This window comes from Danio rerio, chromosome 5, assembly GCF_052040795.2.
Source record: "Danio rerio strain M-AB ecotype USA chromosome 5, GRCz13ab, whole genome shotgun sequence".
NCBI classification, from domain to species: domain Eukaryota; kingdom Metazoa; phylum Chordata; class Actinopteri; order Cypriniformes; family Danionidae; genus Danio; species Danio rerio.
Window position 1 is genome coordinate 21042950 of NC_141025.1, and position 26582 is coordinate 21069531.

The 26582-nt window shown below is 34.2% G+C and overlaps 3 protein-coding genes and 1 non-coding gene across 6 annotated transcripts in view; 3 read left to right on the forward strand and 1 right to left on the reverse strand.

Annotated features, from left to right (window-relative positions):
• sgsm1a (small G protein signaling modulator 1a) overlaps positions 1-26582 on the forward strand; it is a 766057-nt gene that overhangs the window by 90127 nt on the left and 649348 nt on the right. For 2 of the 3 annotated variants that reach the window (XM_087253342.1, XM_087253341.1), the window contains 5 exons: positions 1363-1445; positions 1533-1642; positions 1724-1820; positions 2275-2442; positions 4681-5878. The exons of the other annotated variant lie outside the window; for it this stretch is intronic. In XM_087253342.1, the coding sequence (XP_087109468.1) occupies positions 1363-1445; positions 1533-1642; positions 1724-1820; positions 2275-2442; positions 4681-4769 (547 nt within the window). In that variant the 3' untranslated portion in view covers positions 4770-5878. Of the gene's footprint in view, positions 1-1362; positions 1446-1532; positions 1643-1723; positions 1821-2274; positions 2443-4680; positions 5879-26582 lie in introns of those variants that run through there. 3 annotated transcript variants of the gene reach the window in all.
• On the reverse strand, positions 16537-16609 carry trnak-uuu (transfer RNA lysine (anticodon UUU)). Its single transcript has one exon. It is a non-coding gene; the product is annotated as a tRNA-Lys (tRNA).
• Positions 16625-23525, forward strand: gatc (glutamyl-tRNA amidotransferase subunit C). The gene is given in 5 exon segments (NM_001301329.1): positions 16625-16976; positions 17086-17136; positions 20319-20488; positions 23032-23135; positions 23406-23525. Coding segments are annotated over 5 exon segments (555 nt in total). The 5' UTR covers positions 16625-16808; the 3' UTR covers positions 23468-23525.
• Positions 23988-24986, forward strand: LOC147843930 (ubiquitin-like protein ISG15). The gene is made up of 2 exons (XM_087253379.1): positions 23988-24070; positions 24185-24986. Exon 2 carries the CDS (start codon positions 24185-24187, stop codon positions 24647-24649), a length of 465 nt encoding a protein of 154 aa, XP_087109505.1. The 5' UTR covers positions 23988-24070; the 3' UTR covers positions 24650-24986.

The following is a 26582-nucleotide window of genomic DNA, read 5'->3' on the forward strand; positions in this document are numbered from 1 at the left end:
AAAAGTTAATTTTAATCATAGGTGGCCTTTAACAAAAAAATTGGAAAATTATTAGAATTTAAGTATATATTTTTATTCCTGTAAATAATACAAGAGAATTTCCAGCACACATTTCTCCAGACATTTCTACCAAAACACTTTATTCAGGTCTTAAATTAACTCGTTCTTCCAGAACACTAGCAAAGGTTGACAGCTGACAAACACACTTTTTCACCCACAAAACAATGACCTAAAAACCACAAACAGCATGTAGCATTACACTTTGTTATAACTGCAATATGTGTTACTGGAATGAATCAGACATGATGCAGAATTCATCAATATTTTTTGTTGTTTATTTATTTTCATTAAGTAATTCCAAAATACAAGAATTTGTATACACACCATCCACTGATACAGATACAACAGTAATGCTAATCTGGCTGTTTAAACAGCATTTTTAGATTTGAAATATGTTTGAATAAAATATTGCTGTCGAATTTTGCTGTCTTATTCTGTTTGCATTGTTATTGTTTTGAACATAAGTTTAACAGTTTTTAAAACAGTATGTACGCATGTGCAAAACATCCTGTATAAACAAAGATTTTTGTCAGTTGTTGTGTCTGAGTGAGAAAAGAATTCATAAAATTTAAGAGATGTTAGTCATTGAATGCATTTTGTGCCAAAACAATGATAATTGATCCTCAGTTTAGCCCACATAGACTTCTGTTGTGCTCACTGTGTGAAGAGTTTTGAAAAAGTGACCTAAGTATTGAGAAATTTGTCCTAGTGTCTGTAAAAATAAACTGTAATGCATGTTCCTGCATTATTCTAAATGCTTATTCTGTGAATAAAATATATAATTTTATATTTAACAAAATTATTAATAATAAAAAAAAATCTTTAGCAACATTGAATCCTGCTGTCAAATTATTGTAAATACTGTACATTATATTATAGTGATGATGTCTTTGTTCACTTTAATATTGCATTTCAAATGACCATCTATTTTAATTTTATTTTTCACACAGGTGATTTAGAATGGATTTTTTATTTCTGCCATTTGTAACGAAAAAATCAGTTTATTGAACTGAACAGACATGTTGTAAAAATAAGTTATTTTTTTTTGTTTCCTAATTTGATTTATTGTAATTTACTTCATCTGGCAAATGGTATAACAAACATTCACAAATGACTAGGGGTCAGAAGACTATTTGATTTAGTAAATTCTGTTAAACAATCATTGAAAAAAAAAAACAGAAACCATCTTAGCAATAACTCAGAAATCCTTAGAAACTGGATGGCGAACAATAAAAAGCTCTCAGTACAGATGGTGTTATGCTGCAGCTCAAATATCCCTCTATTGACCGACTCTTTCTGCAGTTATGTTTGGCAGCACCTTGAAATTGGATATGTCCAGGGCATGTGTGACCTCCTCGCTCCCCTGCTAGTTATTCTAGATGACGGTGAGTCTGCGCTTTATTCATTCTTTATATAAAGAAGCTTTATTACATATTTGCTTTTCTCATATCAGTTCCTATTGAATCTTTCAGAGGCCATGGCTTTCAGTTGTTTCACTGAACTAATGAAAAGGATGAATCAGAATTTTCCTCATGGAGGAGCGATGGACACTCATTTCGCCAACATGAGATCTCTGATCCAGGTTACAATCTTTCTATCACATGTGATCAAACCATGTCCTTTAAATCTGCTGCATGAATGTGTAAACTCTGTTTGTAATTAGATTCTAGACGCAGAGTTGTTTGAGCTGATGCATCAGAATGGAGACTACACTCACTTCTACTTCTGCTATCGCTGGTTTCTTCTTGACTTTAAAAGAGGTAATGATAAATTTTGCTAAAACTTGCATAAAGAAACTGATAGTTTACAAATTAGCATGCAGTTAATCTAAACAAATTACTTGTATAAATGTGTTAAGTTTGTAAGATAAAGTAATATTCTGCTGATGATTTATAATGAATGTTCAGTCTCCTAACTAGCAATTGAAATGGCCTCATCGATTGTGACTCATTTAAATCAGATTACTTTAATATTAGGCCAACACAAGGCTCTGCACACATTAAAGGCTGAATATATTGTAATAAAAAACAAAATAATGAGGTTCTGCCCATGGCCAAGCTTATAAAACGCTTGTTAGAAATGACAGCTCCCCCTGCTGTTCATAATATACAGTGATAAGTATAGGATTTGTATAATTCCTGTCATGTTTATTATGTATAACTCCTCATAAGTAGGTGGCTTCTTTGCCTTAACATCTGTGTTTGGACTCCTCAGAGTTGGTGTATGATGATGTGTTCGCTGTTTGGGAGACCATCTGGGCTGCTAAGTGCGTTTCCTCCAGCCATTTCGTGCTCTTTATTGCTCTTTCGTTGGTGGAGATCTACAGAGACATCATCCTGGAGAACAATATGGACTTCACCGACATCATCAAGTTTTTTAATGGTAAATATTTCTTTATATGCCTTTGTTTAACATACATCGTTTTGGGGAAAATAGGGTGTTGGGACAAACTGATTTGAAACTCTTTCTAAGGTGTACATTTGCTTTAAAGAACCAACAAGCTCACTTTCAAACTCATGCCAATCCATCTATTGTCCACTTTTTTTGCCAATGTGAGCAAAAAAAATGTGATTAAGCAAAAAAATCGAATAAAACAGGAAACCAATAATCATATAAATAGTTCTCAGCATGAGAAGTATGTTCTCAGTCAAGTCAACACACTAAAAGTGGCCAAAAGGTTTGTCTGACTTTTTATCTACCTGTAACTAATCATATACTTTAACTACACAATTTTCATACACCCTCCAGTGTTTAGAACAGGGGTGCCCAAATTCAGTTCCGGAGGGTCGGTGTCCTGCATATTTTAATCAAGTGTATGTACACTAGAAAGTTCCAGGCATGTCCCTTATAAAAAATAACTGCAGTAAACTGAAGTAAATCTGCAGTACAACAACAGTCCAACAGCAGTTTATAGAAGTGTAACAGCAGTTAAATGAACTACAATTGCAATACAATGAAGTATACTCTCTGTTCAAGTACAGTACAATAAAGTTCAACAGCAGTATAAGCTGCAGTAAACTGGAATAAAAACAAGAAAACTCTTGTCTTTACTGCACTTGTGCAATAGTGTGGTAAGAACTGTACTGCCCTTGTGTTCCAATGGGTTTGCTTTTCAACATCATCCAATAATATTTTGTACTTTCAGGGAGGTTTTTTGGATTAAAGTAATTTTCTAATTAGAATTTTACGAGTTTATTTGCAAAAACAAATAATTAAAAGCAACTGCGGTAAACTGAATAGTACAACAGCAGTTGCAATTGATGAAATTAATGTATTCAAATTAAAATGAATTAGAAAGTGATGTTTGTTTGATGAAGTTGGAATGCCAAAATAAAACCCCACCTTCTACTCAATTTTCTGTTTCAGTTGGAAATGCATAATAATACTGGGATAAAAGTCTGCAGGAACTTTCAGTTCTCATGAACTTTAAACATGTTGTTACAAATTCAATTCAAGTTTATTTGTATAGCATTTTTACAATAGTTATTGTTTCAAAGCAGCTTTACAAAAGGTTATCATTATTGCATTACAATCAGCTTAAAATTATATCAGATAACGTCACAATCAAATATATAAGTTATTATTTACATAGTTCAGGGATGATTCTTCCATATAAATATGGATTTCGGTATTTTTTGAGTTCAGTGCGGGAACCCCTGTAATTTGCATAAAAAAATTTTGGAGGGTGGTTGGAGGGTCTCAGTGAGGTTCATTGTCATCAAAGCAGATGACCTGATTGATGGTTCATCAATGTGCACAAGAAGGAGCAGTAACTGTTTATTCTGGAAGTCATTCAGAGTCGTAATTGTAGACCTACCTAGTCTACTGTTTATGCAATATAATGATATTGTGTAGTCCTATAATGTGCGCGTATGACTTTTTCCTCTTTCACATTTGCTTGTCACGACCACGTACATTATAAATAAAGCCAGGACACACTTTTGTTATTATCTATATTTTTATATTAATATCTATATATATTTTTATATTCATCTAAAAATTTCTCTTCTTACTCCTTTTTTGTCCTCAGCTTATCTAGCCTGATAGTTAACCTGATATTTTATTGCATATAGGTGATGTCTATGTGCACATGTTTAATGAAGTGTATTTGTGTGTTAAGTGCCTGTGTTGTACTCAAAGTCTTCGATGCAAATGACTTTTTAAAATATTAAAATTAATCATTTTATATATATATATATATATATATATATATATATATATATATATATATATATATATATATATATATATATATATATATATATACATTTGATGAAGATTGTAGTGATGTAATATTATTTTTATTATGAGTGGGGTTTAATTACAGTTTAAATATGGAAAATCCTTATATACTCTGAAAATCTATACCTTTATTCACATTACACCCTGCTGTTAGATAAAGATTTAGAAGATTTAGGTTAGGAGAAGGCTACAAAAACACTTCAAATGCTGGAAAAGTTATTTGAAGTTTGTGATTTGATCTTAGGCTATATGTGTATGACAAGTAAAGTAATTATTTTAAAGGGATATGATGATTTTTCTATACATACTGTATTTCTGGTTTATTCAGTTCACTGGGCGGTTGATTTGAATAATTATGTCCTGTTTTTTTTATTCCAGAAATGGCTGAGCATCACAATATCAAGCAGATCCTGACTCTGTCTCGAGACCTGGTGTGCAAAGTGCAGACACTTATAGAGAACAAGTAGCTCTGAAACCTCTCGTGTTCACAGATGTATCCCATCAGCCCTTACTGCAAAACAGGGAACATTTGACCAAATCAGTTTCAAGTAGGTATAGTGAAACATTTCCAATGCCAACCATCTCGATCTACCTGCAGTCAGTCAGTGTGCAATTATTAAGAGTCGTTTGGCTCTTTGATCAGGTTTTACAGTACATTACATTTTATAAGTAGGTGCTGCTAATGAGTGCTCATCCACTGCATGACACCGAGTTTGATCTTGTTGTAAATGCAGTCAGGATTACTGGGGATTTTGTAGGCTCTGTTTCAAAACCTAGTGAACTGCCTTGCTATTTACTGCCTACATTAACTGAAACAAAACCTCATAAAAGACTAAGATAATGCGATACTGATACGTAGCTCACACAAAAAGTGGGTTATAGAGTCTGTGTTAAATCAGATTCAACTTTTAGATTAATACACAAGTATTTATTGATATTTCTTGCATTGCCTACCATGAAATTATTAGACTGAGTCATGTTGCAGTGCATTCTGGGATTGTTTTCTCCATACATGCAGTGCTGCCTTAGAATCTGAACGGGAGGAACATATCATAGAAGGCAGAAGTGTGCCTATGGTGCCTTAAAAAAAGCTGCCTATGTAGAGCTCACTAGGTTTTGAAACAGAAAAGAAGTTCGGAACAGGTGCATTTTACTGCAAAAGCTGCCTTTTCACTATCTCTGACAAGCAAAACACGGGCAAGAAGTCTTTCGTTTTGGATTAGATTTAAGCATCATTTGAGTTATGCGACTGTCCAATCAGAAATGATGTATTTAATCAAAACTTATGAGCGCAAAGTTAACATTACTTAAATTTAAGCAGTATTTCCCCTCAAACTTTATCATGAAAATACTGCTTCTGTAAAATGCTGGTTATTATAAAAGTGAAAAAAATTTTATGTGAGAATTAATTGACAACAATAATATGAATATACCATATTATTAGGAGTATAAACCATTCCAATGTGGTCATGTCACTGGCTCATGAACATTTCCTGCTTGTTATTAAACTATTTCATAACTTTAACAAGAGACTATTCAATCAAAACTTGACGTTAAAACAGCTCTCATAACATTATTTATCAATATGTTTTTTGGATTGTCGGAAGCTATGGAAATAAGAAACGTAAAATAGGAAATATGTCGGGACCATTGTTATTGTTTACATCCATCAAAATGGTCTATACCAGGAATAACCGGGGTGTATTTTCTAATAATTTACGGGCTCAATTATTCCCCTGACACCTATGGTTACCCCTTCTAAAGACACTGTTAAAAATGTTGTATTTCAAGACATTTGTCAGACTTTGACCTCAAAGTGCTCCTGTGTATAGGACTAGTTTCTTACACATCTCATCCAAAACCTTCTGTTTTGTTTTGATTAGGGTTTTTGACAGTTTTTAAACTGTGAAATGACTGAAATCATTCAGCATAGTGACATGAAACTGTAATGCAGTGAAAACCTGACTGGAACAACTGTGTGTTTATCTGAAAAATAGGGGCTGTGAACATATGGCATTTTTTGCATTTATTGCAAATGCAGATGCGAGGTAAGCAAGTGCCAATAGAAAGTGATGCTCTCTTTTTTTTCCAGGCAACGAGTTGAGAACATCTCAACTTTTCAGAATGCCACTTGTGCACTGCACATAATGTGACAAGAACAAACCAATCAGCTTTTCCTTTGTGTTTATTATACACATTTTTTAGTTAAAACAGACTAATTACCCCAAACAAACACAGAGCACGCAAACACAGCAGCACTTTTTTCTTTTTACGTAAATAAAGCATGTATCAAGAGTTAGAGCAAGGGTTTGTCAGTGGTGGCTCCTTGCACTATAAAAATTTTAAGTCAGTATAACAACAAAAAACATAACCCGTGTTTCCTTTCGCTTTTTGTTGTTCACTCAACCTTTGACAGCATAAGCTGCACTGAATTAAAAATTTTTGTCAGTTATACAAAACATATTCAGTTGGGTTAACATAAGATTATTAGTTTTCTGTAACAAAAATTGTTGTGCCAAGATTTTATTGTCTGCAGAACTGGAATGTCAGAAGTCGAGTGAACAAAAAAACAAACAAACATAGTTCAATTGAAAAAAAAAAAAACTAAAACAGAGACAAATGCAAAACAAAACATTTAGTAGACTCAGAATTAGAAACAGGACAGGAGGTAAAAGAACAATAAATGTAAACAAGACAATAATCAAAACATGGCAGGATGAACAGGGAAACATGCTTTGTAATGCTTCACATGTGAAGCAGGCCTTCCCGTTTTTTAGTTAAACTATGTTTGTTTGTTTGTTCTGATATTGTATTATTTCTTAGTACCAATTTCGAAAGGGTTTTTTTCCCCTCAACTTCAAACATTTTAGGTCAGTGCAACCGATGTTTAAAAGTAGAGTACACGTTGAGTGGTTAGTGTGTCGATACATGGCACGCAGGTGTTCATTTAGACCTGAGCTCGATTCCCACCTAGAGGTCCTATGCCAATCCTTCAACTCTCTCCTCTGTCCACGCTTTCCTGTCTATACTCTCTACTGTCCTATCAATTAAAGGTGAAAAAAGTGTTGCGTACATGAGAAAAAACGATAGGAAATGTGGAATTTATTATTTTTTTTCACTCAATTCAATGCATTCCAGTTCTGCAGACTAAAAACTTTCAGATGGCACTGCTTAAAAAGTTTTGTTACAGAGTAGTTCACATCTCCAGAAAACTTATAATCTTATGTTAACCCAGCTAAATGTTTTTTGTATTACTGACAAATATTTTTAGGTCAGTGCAGCTGATGTTTTCAAAAGTTGAGTGAACAAGAAAAAGTAAAAGGAAAGGACTACTGATTTGTTTACAGTGTGGAGAAGCCAACTGATGGCGGGTAATGCCTAGTTCACACTAGAAGATTTTAAGCCTGATTTGAGCCCGATTTGGAAGTTAACGAGCTCGCCGACAGATCGGGCTGTGATCAGGAAGAAATCTGCGAGTGCTCGGCGCTCGCCGCTCTTTCTGTGTGAACTACTGAACAACGCATCAACGAGGCTCGCTGACGCGTCGCCGACACCTCGCAGACAGAAATCCAACATTCAGCATGCTAAATATTCCAGAGCAGTCGGCCGACTCAACCCCACGTGTGGTCAGATGTAGTGACAAGCTGCAGCCAATGAGAAAGCATATCAGCATGAGCTGAATGCCTGTGTGTTCAGGAGCTCAGCAGAAACATCTGTGATTGGTCAGAATGGGCATCGGTGCACTCGCTTTATTCTGCGTTAGCACAGACATGAGAGTAGGCTATATTAACAGTGGAACTAGAATTGTGTAACTATTAGAATTACCATACTGCTCATTCTGATCATTCTCATATAAAACGCCATATTGTCACAACATATTTACATTCAAAGCTATTATTGAGATATTAAAATTAAGCTTTGAATGTCTGGCATCACATTTAATGACACCATTACCCTAAAAATATAATATTTTTTTGGTAATACAGCCTATAAATATGTAGTTAAGATACTAAAACACTTAAATGTCTTGGCTTTCATTTTCACTTTCAAACAGAAGCTATTTCACAGCACAGAATATGCTGTTTTGAAAGATATCTGAAGTAAATTGATGTTTTTGCCATCAGAAAGTTTTGTTTATGTTAGCAGGAAGTTGCTAGGCAAGAAAATGCACACATATTTAAAGTCACAGCGAAAAGTATCAGACATGCATGCAGTGATTTTGACCAATATGGTAATTTAAGGCAGAATTGCTTAGTTCTTCACTGTTTTGTAATAAAAAAATAAATAACAATGTCAGAAAAAAATACACTGATAGTTAGAAAACGGCAGGGTGTTATAAATATGTTAGTTTTATTTCAAAGAGTAATAAAATTACAAAAATTAAAAACCCTCTGTGTATCTTTCCACTGGAACCTTGCAGGTGAGTGATTAATGCGCTGATGAATCAGCTGATTTGACAATGTTTTTAATGCTTATTTTTTATTTTAATTTTTTTTTGCAAAAAAAAACTGTTGACAAGTTTGTAACAATATTTGTTTACAATGCAGAATATGAATTACATTGTCAATGAAAAAGAGATACGAGAGAGAAAGACAGAAAAAAAAGAATAGAGAACATGATATAATTTTTTTAAATGCTTTCTCCAAAGCCTGAAACGCTGTCAGTGATGTCATCAGCACACAAGCAGCCAATAGTATTCAGCTTTTTCTGACGACTCCTCCCTCAAATTTTCATTGGCTGTGGTTTGGTAGCTTGAATGAGCTGATGGGGAATGAGTTGTTGTCAGATCATGTAGTGTGTGACCCCCCCTCTTGTGGATCGTTCACGGAGTGTTGCGTAGTGTGAACACCACAGAGATTAAAAGACACAAAGTCAAGTCATGTAGTGTGAACAGCACAGCGATCTGCTGATGTTTAAAATCCTGTAGTGTGAACTAGGCTTAAGCAACAGTAGATGCCACAGTTCAATTTAAAACTGTAGATTTTCCATGTAGTTCCATGTAGAGGTATAATTTACATAGAGTTTTGATATGATATGTGAATGACTCTGTAGAATGTTCACCAGCCAATCGGAATCAAGCATTCAACAGCCCCATAGTAAAAGTAGGGGTTGTTCTCAGAGAATAAAGCTCTGCATTCTTATTCACGTAGGGCTCCTGTATAAGCCCTATATTCATCCTGTAAAAACAACTGGCTAGATGTACATTATCCTGATAATTACACAACGACTTGCCAATGAAATAAACAAATAGACAAAAAATGAAGATCTAAGCTGCAATAATTTACCAACTCTTTATTTAAATGTAATGCTTGCCACAAGATGGCCAAACAGTCAAGAATAATGATGTGACAGATAAGCATGTATATGAATATAGTCACTTACAGTCAAGATCAGAGGTGTCCAAAGTAGGGTCTGCAGGCTAAAGTTGTCACATGGTAATTTTTAATTTGGCCATCCAATCTTGAAAGAGAGGGAAAATGATGGGGAGTTGGTTGGGTCAAATGCCTTTGACAGAGATCATCATTTTGAATTTAGCATAATCTTTTGTTTCTTTGTTTAACTGAGGAGCTTCAAAAAAGCCAACTAAAATAAATGTTTCATTTAAATAATGAAAATAAGAGAGCCTTTTAAAATGTAAATACTGTCAGATAGAGAACAATTCACAAGACATCGGTGAGCAAATCAAGGCAAAGGCAGGAGCAGGTCGACTAGTGAACTCAGCATTGAACTCCATTGTGTTATAAATGTAATTGTTTATGTTTTTTAACTGTAAAAATGATACCACATCATTAATTAATATGTTTTAAAGCAACATTTCTAGTTATTTTTAAATATTAGAAAATGGACAAGGAAATTATCCATGGCAAATTTAAATGTAATACGGCTTGGTATATTTAACTTCAGCCCACAGCCCTCAATCAAGTTTGGTTTTTAGCCCTTTATAAAAAAAAAAGTTTGGGCACCCCTGGTCAAGATGATTTAAAGTACCGAGATTAACCTGTGTTATTAGTTTAACCAATTGATGGAATGTCATGATTCACCAATCAGGAGCAAATATAATAAATCAGAGAGCCATATAATAAAGTCATTTAATAGTTATTTAAATTACTTGGCCTGATAAATTCTACTGTGTTTTTATTTTTGACATGTATTGGCAGTTATTTTATTTTTGTGTGGATATATTCACACATTCATTTATATTCATTATAATCGCTGATTTCAAAGTACCCAGTGATTGCCACCAGGGTGTGAAATGTGACAGTCGTGTGTAAATGTTGCAGATGGTGGAAAGGTGGCTTAAGAGGCGGTCACACTAGATTTCATGCTCAGTTCACTTTCAATTTTACACATGAAAAAGAGCAAGTGCACACTTCAACTCTTGGGTGACTGATTTTTTTTGTTCAGAAAATAAGTTCATTGTTCACAAAGGCTGCATTTAATTGATCAGAAAGACACCACAGACAGAAATATTACAAAATATCATCACAAAGTGTCTGTTTTCTTTTTTGAACGTCTTTTATTCCTGTATTGGCAAAGATGAATTTTCAGCATGTCTTCAGTATCACATGATTCTTCAGAAATAATTTGATTATGCTGAATATTATCAGCGCTGCTTACTATTTTTGTGGGAAATGTGACTATTTTTTCAGAAGTTCAAGAGAACAGTATTTATTTCAAATAGAAATCTTTTAATACATTATAAAAACTTTACTGTCACTGAATTTAGTGCGCTAATCTTAAATACAACAATCAATGTATTCATTTCTTTTTAAATAACACCTACCCCAAACTTTTGAATGTTAGTGAACATTAATCTTAATGTCATCTTGCGCTAAAAACAAACTGAGAGAAGCTGTTTGGTTTTTAATGCTGATAGATGATATGTTTATTCATCGTTTATTAAAACACTGGCCCTAGAGCATTACATGTCCTGTTACAGATACATGTTGTGGCATATGTAAGTTTGCATGCTTTAAATGTAGTGTGACCGCAATCTTAAAGCTCTCGTAGGACCTGCAGGCTTTGTTAGTATTCCAATGTGCCACTTTTAATAAACGATCCAGATTCTAAAGTGTAAAACTGTAGCAGTAGGGGGCGCTGTGCTTTTCAGACTTCTGCATGTGTTTCTGTAAGCCGCTTATATTTCCGAGTCGGTGTCTTAACTGTGAGCCGTTCCACTAAAATCAGATCAGGTCTTTGTGTATTGCGCCGTATATTAGTAGACAATACCAATAAATGCCTCTAGCTATTAGATAATGACTTGAAAAATCATGTCCGTAAATAGTTTTTTTCCCCTTTTTGTTTCACAGACTTGATGAATGATTTGGGATTTCTGTAATGTTTGTGTTCCAGTTAACCGGTGTCATGTTTTCAGTCACTTTATGAAAATCTGCCATTAGAGTTACTGATTTTATAGATGTATGTGTGGATCAGGACAAATCTCAATCACTACCACAAGGCCTTGTCTGCTTCATGTGTTTCTTGCTGTTTGTGGACTGTACAAAAAAATACACGCTATATTTATTAAATAGAGAGAATCTATATTATTAACTTCGATGTCGTTGGCTACATGGTTTCAGAACGGACGCTATTATTCACATGAAGAAAAAAAACAGCAGTGCTCTTATTTATTTTAGCATTACAGATTGTTGGATGAAATGTTCATTGTATTTTCCTTAATCCAAACATGCTATTGAAACTTGGTTCCTCATTTCATGTGTTAATCTCAATGAAGTATCGATCATGTGATCCAAGCAGTACAGCTGTGGCCCAGAAAAAAACTTTTTGGCCACTTTATTAGGTACACCTTTTCAACTGCTCGTTGAAAAATTTCTAATCAGCCAATCACATGGCAGCAACTCAATGCATTTAGGCATGTAGACATGGTCAAGACGATCTGCTGTAGTTCAAATCGAGCTCCAGAATGGGGAAGAAAGATGATTTGATTGACTTTGAACGTGGCATGGTTGTTGGTGCCAGACTGGCTGGTCTTAGTATTTCAGACACTGCTGATCTACTGGGATTTTTCACGCATAACCATCTCTAGGGTTTACAAAGAATGGTCCAATAAAGAGAAAATATCCAGCGAGCGACAGTTCTGTGGGATCAAATGCCTTGTTGATGTCAGAGGTCAGAGGATAATGGCCGTCTGGTTTCAAGCTGATAGAAAGGCATCAGAAACTCAAATAAGCACGCACTCGTTACAGCTGAGGTATGCAGAAGAGCATCTCTGAATGCACAACAAGTCCAACCTTGAGGCAGATGGGCTACAGCAGCAAAAGACCATGTTGGGTGCCACTCCCATCAGCTAAGAATAGGAAACTGAGGATACAATTTGCACAGGCTTACCAAAATTGGACAATAGAAGTTTGGAAAACTGTTGCCTGATCTGATGAGTCTCGATTTCTGCTGCAACATTCGGATGGTAGGGTCAGAATTTGGCGTCAACAACATGAAAACTTAGGTACATCCTGACTTGTATCAACCGTTCAGGCTGGTTGTGGTGGTGTGATGGTGTGGGGGATATGGGATAATTTGGGCCCATTAGGGCCAATTGAGCAGTGCCAACTCCACAGCCTACCTGAGTATTGTTGCTGACAATGTCCATCACTTTATGACCACAGTGTACTCATGTTCTGATGGCTGTTTCCAGCAGAATATCAATACAATAGAATATCTCATAAAGCGCAAATTATCTCAGACTGGTTTCTTGAACATGACAATGAGTTCACTGTACTCAAATGGCCTCCACAGTCACCAGTACTTAATCCAATAGAGCGCCTTTGGGATGTGGTGGAATGGGAGATTCGCTTAATGGATGTGCAGCCGACAAATCTGCAGCAACTGCATGATATGATCGTGTCAATATGGACCAAAATCTCTGAGGAATTTTCAAGTACCTTGTTGAATCTATACCATAAAGGATTAAAACAAAAGGGGGTTCAACCTGGTACTAGGAAGGTGTACCTAATAAAGTGGCTGGAGAGTATATTCACATTGAGTTGCAATCAAAAATATGAATCAAATCACATGTGTCTTTTTGTCACATATTTGTTAAGTCTTTAACACACAACAAATGACTATTTAGACAAAAATTTTAAAGCAAATCAGAATCAAAAGTGTATTCCAGACTACCATAAAGACTTTATTATGGTCTACTCTGCATTATTTGTGATCAAGTGTTAATCTTTGTCCTGCATTGCGTCTTGATTTCTTCATGTGCTGAATATATTCTATAAGGAGTAGAAATTAATTTCTAGTCTGTATGTGCTGTTATACATTTCTTTAAATCTGAATGTATGCATTTTGTCTGTTTTTTTATGTGAGTGTTCTTGCTACACTATTGTCAGTCACTACGAAAGAGTGTTCAATTAAATGTATATTAAATGGTAAATGTACTTGTTTTTTTTTAAAAAATGAAATAAAATGGAATTGTTCTTATTTTTCCCACAAATCTAATTCTACATCTGCTTCTTTTGGAAATGTTACGTTTTTGGGGTTTTGTGTTGTTGTTTTTTTAGGAAGTCTATGGTAGTGAATAGAACTGTATGGTGAAACACTGAAATATGGCACCAGATGACGTCTTAACAGTAAAGCAATTCTGGAGTATTCAGCTAAGTCCATATAGCACAGCTGTCCAGAATTTGATACATGTTCATGCTAATTCTGACATTTTATCACTTTTTTGAACTCCTGGACTGTTTGGTCTGATTTTCTTAAAAATGTAATTCTTGATTAGTAAAACCATTCTTAAATAATGCACAAAATGATTTGACAATTTGCTAAAGCCCAAATTCGGTCTGTAATGAAAACCCAATAGCCTTAGGTTATCTACAATTTCAGAAAAGTGACACCTATTGGTCAGGGAAAGAATAGCTATTTATTTAATTTTTTACTATACCTTTAACAGTTTTATAATGGTTTAGCCAGAAATCACTAGATTGGTAATGATATATAAAATAAATAAGATATGTACATAGATATATATATGTATGTATGTATATGTATGTATATATATATATGTATATATATGTATGTATGTATGTATATATATATATGTATGTATATATATGTATGTATGTATGTATGTATGTATGTATGTATGTATATATATATATATATATATATATATATATATATATATATATATATATATATATATATATATATATATATGTATGTATATATATATATATGTATGTATATATATATATATATATGTATGTATATATATATATATATATATATATATATGTATATATATATATATATATATATATATATATATATATATATATATATATATATATATATATATATATATATATATATATATATATATATATATATATATGTATGTATATATATGTATGTATGTATGGACATGATGGACAGTAACAAATGGAACTTCCTCAACATTTTTGAGACCATTAACAGAAAAGTAGTAAAGATGCAAATCACGCTTCATATTGTATGTTCATGAAGATAATAGGACAACTGTGCTTGTGTGTGCACATATACATACATACATACATACATACATACATACATACATACACACACACACACATATATATATATATATATATATATATATATATATATATATATATATATATATATATATATATATATATACATACATACATACATACATACACACATATATATATATATATATATATGTATGTATATATATATATATATATATATATATATATATATATATATATATATATATATATATGTATACAAAGTAATGTGATCTTACTTAGCTGTACCGTACTTTAACTGTACTCTGCTGAAGTATTTCCATTTGGGGAGGCTTTAACTTAGTTACAAGTAAACCTTGAATCGAAACGGCCTGCACTGAAATCAGGTTATTTAATTTGGTTCTAGAGGAAACTGTTTGCATTCAGGGTTTTGATGTATTGTAGGTTTTGTGACAAAAATGATAATGGGATATTGAAGCATAATAAATCATTGGACTTTGGATACTTAAGTACATCTGAAGACAAATATTTTTGTACTTTTACTCAAGATTTTATTTTTACTTGAGTAAAATTTAACTTGGTTAATCTCGACTTAACCTCAAGTTGCCTACTTGGTTTGTGTACTTTGTCGACCATTGTAAATTACAGTAAACATGATTTTCATTCATTCTGCCTATTGTCCTCGAACTAGCCCTAATATATTTGTAATTATTTTAAAATAGAAATACATGATCAAGTTCATAGCAGTTAACCACTGACTACTTTAGTGTGTGCATCCTGAAAAAAACATTGTCAATTAGGAATGGGCCGGTATAAGTTTCTGACACCATGATAACCTTGGATAAAAACATCACGGGTAAATGGATTACTTCTCTAATTCTTTTTAAATGTCTGGGGGAAAAACTAACTTGTTTCCCCTTTGAAACATTTAAAAACTTTTGGAACAGTAAACATGTCAGGCTAAATAGTTCAAATAAATAATTGACTTGTGCTATCTGCATTAGTTTCAAAAACACAGATCTTTTCTGATTTAGATACTCGGTTGTCCTAAAAAAACTTAAAACAAAACATAAAAAACAACTTGCATGTACTGGTATAGCAGAAAACTTTGGCGGTTTTAAAACCTTGACTTTTTCAAACCATTCAAATGGGTATAGTGCCATGCCTATTGTCAATGCTATAATAATGAATAACAGTAAGTAATACATGGCACATTAAAGAGTTATAGATGTTAAAATTATTTATTTTTTCTGTTGAACATAGAACACAAACTATGTTTTAAAGAAAGCTGAAAACCTGTAACCATGATGTCCATAAGAGGATAAACAAATGCTATGGATGTCAATTGCTACAGGCTCCAAAAAAAATTATTTTTATTTTATTATTATTATTTTATTTATTTTTTTGCTGGTTTAAACAACACAATTCTTGAGATTTCATTGGGACAACTTAATTTTTTATGTTCAATCTACATAAATTTGTTAAAAGTGTTAAGTTAACTTAATCGATTTGAGTTGGAACAACATGAATGAATTGTGTGGACCCCTGCTTTTTTACAGTGCAGGTTTCCAGCTTTCTTCAAAACATCTTCTTTTTAAAAGAAGAATTAAAGTAAGTAAATGCTAGGAACAAGTGAAGGTTGAGTTATTGTTTTCAGTTTTGGGTGAACTACCCCTATAAATGGAAATAAATTCAAGAAAAAAGACCCTCTTGTTCTATTTGAAAAAAAAAAAAGACTTTTCGCCCGAACAGGGACTTGAACCCTGGACCCTCAGATTAAAAGTCTGATGCTCTACCGACTGAGCTATCCGGGCTCTTGCATGCTGAAGTTCCATCCTCCTCTGAGAAGGTAACGTATGTCGTGTAGTCTGAAATCTACTTCCGGAAATGAAGACCTATCCTTTCTTTTAGAGCACTTGTAGTAAGGAGCCCTTAGCAACACCGTGACTAAATCGCTGTTTATGCGACTTTATACGCAAAGCAACTGAACACAGTTAGGAACGCGATTTTGTCATGCTTTGTAAATGTGCAGCGGGCGCTTTGAGAGCGCTTTGGCCCGCGACTCCTCGAATTGGAGTTTTAAATCTGACCGCTCTTAGCGCATCTTTGTCGGCTAACAGAACGTCCTGGTCCCGCTGGACACATATACGGGAATCAAGTAACGCCGCCTGGACACCCAAGGTAAATAGTTATTAATTTAAAAACTAAAAAGAATTAAATAACCCATTAATGCACGAACAAATATCTAATTTGCAACTTATAATAAAACAACACACATTTTACTCTTCAGGTTCCTCAAACACCCACATGGGAGCCCGTAGCTGAAAGTCAACTACCACCGGTAATGGCTCTTTATTTTTACATGTACGTTTTATACTGCAACTTGATTATTATTTGTTTGTTTGTTTTTTCTGTATGCAATTAAGATACGTGAAAAGAAGACATTGGGATAATCTTTGTAAATCTTTTTGTTTCTTTAACTTAGTTATTAACAACATTAGCAAGTGGCAATACTAAATCTTGTCAAAAGATTAAGTCAATTTAGATTTACTGATATATATTTCTGAACTAGTGTTTCTTAAACCTTACAATAGAGGGCAGCAGAGTAACTTCAAAACCTACAGAAACTGCAGCTCAACAATGAATTTTTCAAATTGTTATTATTAATGTCAAAACATTTACTGTGCAAAGAGTTGTACAACATAATTAATATCATAATAATAATAATGATAGAAAAGGCAGGTTAAAATATTTAAAAAATCATATAAGACTAAACAGTGAAAGTCTTTCAAAGAACTACAAAAATATATATATATAACTTGCATTTGTGTAAAATGAATTACCAAGTGGAACGAAAAAAATAATATGTTAAATAACAATTAAAGTAATGATTTAAAAAATATATATCACAAGTTTGGTGTTTTCAGAGAGATACATTTAAACCATAGACTTTAGGCTTGGGCGGTATCCAAATTTTGATACCGTCAAACCGCCTCCATATTTTACCCCGGTATCCGGTATTACCGGCGTAATAAAAAAAAAAATTATGACGTAAGGCTCAGACAGCGTCACCAAACTGTTGGCTTAAGCCTAAACCATTCAGAAACTGAATACATTCTATGCGACCTTAGGCTCGCGGTCAGGGAGAGAGAGAGAGAGAGAGAGAGAGAGAGAGAGAGAGAGAGAGAGAGAGAGAGAGAGAGAGCGCAAAGCGACGCACAGCACCTCTCTCTCTCTCCCTTTTACACATATACACACACACACACACACACACACACACACACATCTCTCCCGCGATTTATTCAGAAATTTACTCCCACACCGTAAGAAATCTGGCCGGCTCCCGCGGAACAGCAATTATACCCGATAGGTCCCGAGTCCGACAGGTACATTTTGATTGACAGCTTTATACAGCGCGAACCCGTTCACAGCCCGACATTAAAATGTGCTCATGCACACAGCTCTAATGCATTTTTTTCAAGAATGAGTCATTTATATGTTTTAACATCATTTATTCGTAACAAGCGTAGACTATGTGCCACTTGAAAGTTGGAACAAAGAAATAAAATAAGTCATACAGCTGTAACATCGTAACATCTCAGCACTCTATAGGTCTAGGTACATGCACTTAGCCTTTAAATTAGCCTACACACCAATGAAAAGTAATCTTGCTTAACAAATCAAATTAAAATAAACTCTAAATGATGACGGGTATTTTGGCGATAACGAAATTTAGTTAAAGGCTCTGCAAGATGTGTTTCTCCACTTCTCTTCACAATCTGGCATTAGGGCGGCGGTGAAGCTCAATAATAAAAGAATAATGCCACCATTAGCCTGTATACTCTGTCTACATTATGATTATATGGTTTAATTAATATTTATGTATCATTTTAAACCCTGTACTCACTAAGATTAGGCTACGTGTGTTTGTGGAGGAACATTATTAAATCCACTGGCTTTAGCGCAGTCTCTCACTCATGGTGCGTCCAGCAGCTGAACACCCTTTCCTGCTGCTACAGGTCGAGATGCAGAGTTCTGATCCGGCTGATTTTGCAAGTTTTTTGGTAGGATTGTTTGTTCATCTTCTACCAGTCAGGAACATGCATTTAATTTTTCATGACAGCAGTTTCACTTTAGCGAATGGCCTCTTCTTTTTACCCTTTCAGCTTGCGGTTTAGGGCTCTACCGTAATACGCAGTGTATGAGCGACCGCGAAATACCTGCGGCTGGAATACCCGCTCCCTCTGAGCTAGTGACTGACTTGACCGCCGTCAAAATTCTCTTTTTTTTACTACTTCGTCATCATTTGTTTCACCTTTGCAGGGATGGATTTTAATGCAGGGATTTGGATTTTTTCGGGTCTCGCCGGGTTCGGTCAAAGATCTTTAGCTCTAATGCAGACCTCTCGTTCATATTAACCACGTCTCCCTTCTGTTCAGTCGAAACTCCCAAACTGCAGGACACTTTGAAGCGTGACTCGTCACGTCACCTCTCCCCCTCCCTCTCCCCCTTCTCTCCCTCCCTCTCCCCCTTCCTTTCCCTCTCTTCTCCACACTGTCCCGTGATGACAATCACACATACGTTTTTGTAGGCATTAAATAAAGGATATTTCATATTTTATGACGGTATAACGGTATTGAAACTGACACCGTTGCTATTTTTAGATCCCGCGGTATACCATAATACCGTAATACCGCCCAAGCCAAATAGACTTTATACAATACAATACAATACATTACAATACATTACAATACAATACAATAAAATACAATACAATACAATACAATACTAAACTTTATTGTCAGACTCTTGCATAACAGCATGATAAATACTCCTTATAAAGAAAAAAAAAACATTCAACACAGACTTTATTCAGCTCCAAGACAGCCTGATGTATAAATGACTTTTTTTTATTTCACTTTATTAAAACTCAGGGCTCTAAATCGACGGTTAGCCTTTAATGGTATAAATTCATTATCAAACACAAAATTAGGGTTCGAAATGATGTTTTTTTTGCCAGCCTTGTGAGGTTCTTGTTATACGAAGGGTCCTATAATTTCTCAAGAGGCTTTCCTACTATCCTTGAACAGACTCAAGACAGACTCGTATACCATACAGAATTACAATACTGCAGAACACTCACAAGTACTGACATAAATAAATGTTCAAGAATCTTTTTCAATGCTTCAAAAGATCTAAGATGACGCAAAAACAAAATTGATTCTTTGTTACACGCACTATTAATATGATCTTTTCATGAAAACTTGTTGTCTATTATTATACCCAAATACTTGTATTTGTTTACCTGTCTGATGTTTACATCATGTATGACTACAGGGTTTGTGGATACATCAGATGTTGTTGATTTTCTTTGCTTTTCTAGGTATTGTTCTAGAGCATTTTTGTCACACCACACTAAAAGATTATATTTTTAACTTATTTGTTTCTAAACATTTCTTAAAACAATTCTTACAATTTATGTTTTCCTGCAAAGTTAACAATGTAACCATATTTAACATTTAGGCAACAAGAATCTCACCAGATTTAGTGGACAAGCTGGAGAGATTGGCACTTGTTGATTTCGGCAGTGAGGAAGGAGTGGACTGTCTGGAGAAAGCCATCCGATTTGCAGATCAGCTTCATGTCATTAACACTGACGGTGTGGAACCAATGGATTCAGTTCTAGAGGACAGGTAACTACTGAAACTCACATCAACAGTGGGCAAGTTGTTGTGGATATGATCTGAGGAAAATATTCATTCATTCATTAATTTTCTTTTCGGCTCAGTCCTTTTATTAATCTGGGGTCGCCACGGCGGAATGAATCGGCAACTTATCCAGCATATGTTTTACGCAGCGGATGCCCTTCCAGCTGCAACCTATAACTGGGAAACAACCATACACACTTATTCACAGACACCCAATTTCACACATGCCCACATATTCACACATACCCAATTCATCTGCAGTGCATGTCTTTGCTTGTGGGTTAAACCGTAGCACCCAGAGGAAATCCACACGAACACGGGGAGAACATGCAAATTCCACACAGAAATGTCAACTGACCCAGCCGAGGCGTGAACCAGCGACCTTCTTGGTATGAGATGATTTTGCTACCCACTGCGCCACCGTGACAACCCCTGAGGGAATAGAACTTCATTAATCTGTTTATTTAACTTTCGATTGTATAATTATATTGCTAACCCGATTTCACCAAGCAGGACATGTTCCAGGATTAACATCTACTGTATGTTGATCCTGGAACAACATTCCAATCAGCCAATCAGAATTAAGGGATACGTTTACAGTTCATGTTAAGTTTAGGCTTACAGTTGGGTTTATGCACTTCTACATGATTGTATTCAACTAATATTCCTCTCTGATTTTGGGAATAAGTTGCAGTTATGGTTGGGTTTAGGGGTAGGGAGTAGGTATGGGTTACATTTTCGAACAAAAGTGATGATCCAGGATCAACATAGATGTTAATGTAGGATCGCATGGTACTTGTCAAAATCATGACGTGCTCATGTTTATATTGTTTAAATTTATACAGCAGGCCTAATTGATTCTGACTGTTGACGCATGTGAAGTAGTTCCAGCAAGTTCTGACCACGTTACTGTTCCATATCACTACACATTAGACTGTTTGCAGTTGTTTCAAAGGTCTTTACAGAATACGAAAAAAAAAACTCATTGAAAAAGCAAATGCGTAAAATAAACGCACCGTTCATCCAAAAATCTATAATCAAGTACTTATCCTACACTTGTTCCACACCTGTTTATGTTTTCCTCTTCTGTTGAACACAAAATACATTATTTTGAAGTATGTTTGAGACCAGTGGTCATTGACCTGAAGTTTTCCCCCCACTGTGGAAGTCAGTTAATACAGGGTTTCAAAACATCTTCTTATTTGAAAACAGAAATAGGAAACAAATATTTGGAACTTAGTTTAGGGCAACAGGTTGAGTGAATTCTCATTTTGGGGTTTAAACAACCAGATAAAAATGATGAAACAATTTCACGTTTTTCTTCCTTTCACTCACAAATAACATACTTATGGTACAGAAACCAATGCATTGTCATCACTGTCTGTGACTTCGTCAATAAAATGGTTTCAAAGGTGAAAAACATGGAGTAAGTAAGGGATAATCAACAGTTTGCCTCCACATATTCCATGGCCATTTGCCAAAGTTTAGTAAAATTAAAAGTATTAATGTTCTTGACAACTCATTATTTGACTGAATTTTGATCAGTTATGACATACCCTTGTGTTGAGCCATGTAAATGGCACAGGCATATCTAATAGCTCATAGTTACATGTGTTAGCTACCTGCGTCTGGTGGTTCTTTGCCTACACATTGTGCATTTAAAATCTTTTAACACATGCCAAGCCATTGATTATTCCACTTATTCTGTGGTCACTCTGCAAAGTTTAGACCAATTAAAAATATTAATGCTCTTGGCAACTCATTAATTGACCTAATTTTCAACAGTTTTGACATGCGCGTGTGTTTAACCATGTAAACGGCACAGGCATATCTAATAGCTCATAGTTACATGTGTTAGCTACCTGCGTCTGGTGGTTCTTTGCCCTCACATTGTGCATTTAAAATGCTTTAACACATGCCAAGCCATCGATTACCCCACTTATTCTGTGGTCATTCTGCAAAGTTTAGACCAATTAAAAGTATTAATGCTCTTGGCAACTCATTATTTGACCTAATTTTCATTAGTTATACGCTTGTGTTTATGCATGTAAATGAAACAGGCATATCGAATAGCTCATTGCAACATGTGTTTGCTTACTCTTCGCAAATTTTTTTTTCATTTATTATAAAATCACATTTCATACGTAATAATTGGAAGCTGATTGACCGCCTGTTGGCTGACTGGTGAAATACACATCTGTGTTCTTGAGTTTACGACATTTGTCACCGAGTTTCTATGGTTACTACTAATGTTTGAGGGTAGCACATTTATTTCAAACTGTGATCAAAACTAACTGGAACTACCTGTGCATCAATCGATTTTATTACACACCTCCCAGCCAATCAGAATCAAGAATTTTAGTAGACCGTGTTAATTATTCCTTGTATATATTTGCCACATTTTCTTGGTGTAAAATGGTGAATCCAGTTTTGCTCTCTGTAACTACTCATCCAAGTATGTTTGCTCACAGTACAGTTTCAACATTTCTTCATTGTTTTCATTTTTTTGTACTCCATGCTGTGTACAGAGAGCTGTATCTGAGAGAAGATAGAGTAACAGAGGGTGAATGTGCTGAGGAGCTGCTCCAGCTGGCCAAACACACAGTAGAGGAGTACTTTCTGGCACCTCCAGGTAAAAAAGTTGCCCAGCAGTTTTATTAAAACAAATGTATCTCCATACTAACATTTAAAACCAAGGTTTGTATAATTAACTGATTAAGCCAGGGATGATAGACACATTCTATTAGAAACTTTTAACATTTAGCCGAATTTTTATGCACTGTTGTTTACATATGTTTGCTCAACAGATGATGTGTGTTGTTTTTATTATTATTATTATTATTATTATTATTATTTTTCAATACTAAATGAATAATAAAATTGTATTGTTTTTTAATTGCAGGAAACATCCCACTACCAAAGAGGGAAGAGAGATCTGCTATGCTTAAGGACTCAGAATTTTGATGTAAGCGTAACATTGGCTCTGGTGTGCATTATAATAAATATTTATTTCAAAATATTTCATCTGTTGTACTGTGCTTGTTTGTAGTGTGGTAATGTTCTAAACATTTAAAAGGAAAAGCATGTTTACATTTTTTATACCAACTGAAATGTATTCATAATTAAAAATATATTAATAATGAGTTTACTATATTGCTTAAATTATTATATTTATCATATAGTCGTTATAAGTTAAATAACAGTAATAATAGCAATACCAGACATTTTTGTTGGATTTGTTTTGCCTTTATAAAACAAGTCATCGCGGTAAATTCCCTCATTTTAATAATGTTTGTCTAACAAATGATTATAAAATGAAAATACTGACGTCACTGAACAAGATTACATTGTAGATTAGCACTGAACAGGTGAGAATGGAAACTGAAAGTTACTTGGCATTTTTTCAGAAAAGAAAAATGAATGTTTGTAGAGGGGCAGGGTTTGTTTCCATCTCTATTTAAGTACAGCCTTCATCCTGAGGCACAATACAGCTGATGTTGGTGTGGTTTACCAGGCTTATTCAGAAGAGCAGCAGAAGCATTATTCAGCAGAATTTCTTTACAGATCGTAAGCCTCATTTATGTGTATATTTTTAAATAGTTTAATTTATTTAAATATCCATTTAAAATGACTCCTGTCGATTGTAGTCAATTTAATATTTTAATATCAAATTTTTTCAAGATGATGAAACTGACACTAAAGTTGATGAGTGGAGATGAGCCCTTTGAAGTGAGCGATGATGCCTCTGTTGGGGAACTCAAACAGCGCATTTCTCAGCTCTTCAATGTGGCTACTTACAGCCAGAAGCTTTGTGCGAATAATGATAAAAATAACATACTTGAGGATGATGGCAGGAGCCTCAGCAGTTACGGGTTGAGCTCTGGCTCGGAGGTGATGCTCCTCGTCAAGCAACATTTCCAGGTGTTGGTCAAGAACGACAGCGGCAAGCCTAAAACATATGATGTGGACGTCAACGAGACCGTCGATCAGCTTCAGGAAAAAGTCTACCGCAAAGAGAGAGTCCCCATTGAGCAGTGGAGGCTAATTTTTGACACCAAACAACTGGAGTCTGGCAAGAAGTTGCAAGAATATGGAATCAAAGCAGGAAGCATAATTGTCATGACATTACGTCTCCGAGGAGGATAATCGGAGATCAGTGCGATTCATTATTTATTCTTCAATTTAACAATGATTAAACGCTAAACAAGTCCCGAGAGTTATTTTTTATTATTATTTGCATAATATATTACACGACACGTAGCCTACCTAATAGGTTATAACAGGTCTTACAAATTGTATCAAAATATTTGATGTAACTTAATTTGATTCTGAATAATTTTTATCTTATCGGGTAAAATATGAAGTGAACGTAATCCTCACTCATTTCCAGTTTAATGATTCCACATGTGCTGATCTAAACTTGCCACTTTTGTTGTTACTTTGACTGTATTTCCATTTAAAATAAAAATGCCAAACAAACCAATCCTGTCCAACGTGTTTTTTTTCTTGACTTTATATGGAGTAAACACAAAATAGGGGTATTGATTTCATTTTGAAAAGAATAAGAGCTCATTGTATATGTAACCTATTCTTATCATAATGATATCTGTCCATTGCAAATAAATTAGTGAAAGCCCAGCTGTAATGTCTTGCTTTCTGGTGTGTTTCTGAGTAATTGGCTAAAGCATTGAAAGAGAAGTTTAAAATAATAGCACTGTGCAGTTTAATGAAACCATTCATTCTGTGAAGAAAACCAATGTCAATAATGGTCATTTATGAAGGAGGAACGTTAGCAGTGTCACAGTTTATAAAACATCTTTCTTTCTAAATTATAAATGAGTCCTTCCAAAACTTTGTTCAAAAACAATGGAATTTAAGTAAAAAGTTGATTTAAGAAAGGAAAACATAAAAAGAGGTTGAGCAAATTATAGGATGTTTATTTGAAATGATCTCCAGTGCTACAAAATGGCCACAAAAACCTGAAATACGTAGATGAAATGTAAAATGAGTTACTAAAAGACGATGAGTAAAACCCATGAAACTTAGTGGCACGAAAACCATGGCAATGTTTCTCATGCTGTGGTGTTGGGTCTACTTATCCTAACCCATGTATCATGCAGTTTGAATGAATCAAAATACTTCAAGAGATTATGTTGCCCTATGCCATGGGGAAATACCCTGCTAGGCCCAAATTGAATTTGCATGCACAGAAATTTGCAGATTTTTGCAACAACAAAAATTGTCGATTATTGAGTGTATTTATTTACTTGTGCAAATTTGTTTTTTTTTTTTAATTAATTTTAGTCATTTTATTAACAAATATGCTAGTGTTTATTTGATATTTTTACAATACCGTTTGTAAAATAATATTTTCTGTCTTTTGAGTAAAAATATTATATGAGACTTGCTTTGTTTACCAAACAAATTAGATTTGCAGTGTAAAACTTAACGTTAAATAAATGTTAAAATCATTATTTTTTACTTTAAGTTTGTTTTTAGGTAATATATTTGCAAGATAATTGAGCATGAATCTGCTGATTGTTTACAAAATTCTACACAGAAGTAGCAATAAATGTCCACAGATTCTTTCTGACCCTTGTAATGACCCCCCAAAAACAAAAGAAAGCAGGTAGCAGCTTCGTTTCAGACAAAAAGGATTGAGGTAATGGAGTGGCCTGCTCAATCCCCTGAGCTCAACCCAAGTAAAAACTTGTGGGGTGATAATAAAAATTTAAGTTCTGAACAAAATATTTGCAGGAACTGTATGGACTGAAAAAAAAACTGCTTGGTTGCTAAATGTTTTATTATTATTAAAATTAAAAATAATGTCTCCACAATTAAATATTAGTTTAGTAGTTTGAACTGAAGTACATGTCTTTAATTTATACATTTGTAATTTAAAAGAGAAAAATATTAATTCTGCAATTTTTAACAGGTTAATTTTCATATTATTTGCCTTCTGTTAAAAATCTCATAATATTTTAATTTAGAATTAAATGTGTGATGTTTCCATTATATTTATATATGTGAAATATATCAAATATATAATAACATGGGTTTTCTCCGATTTCCCCCACAG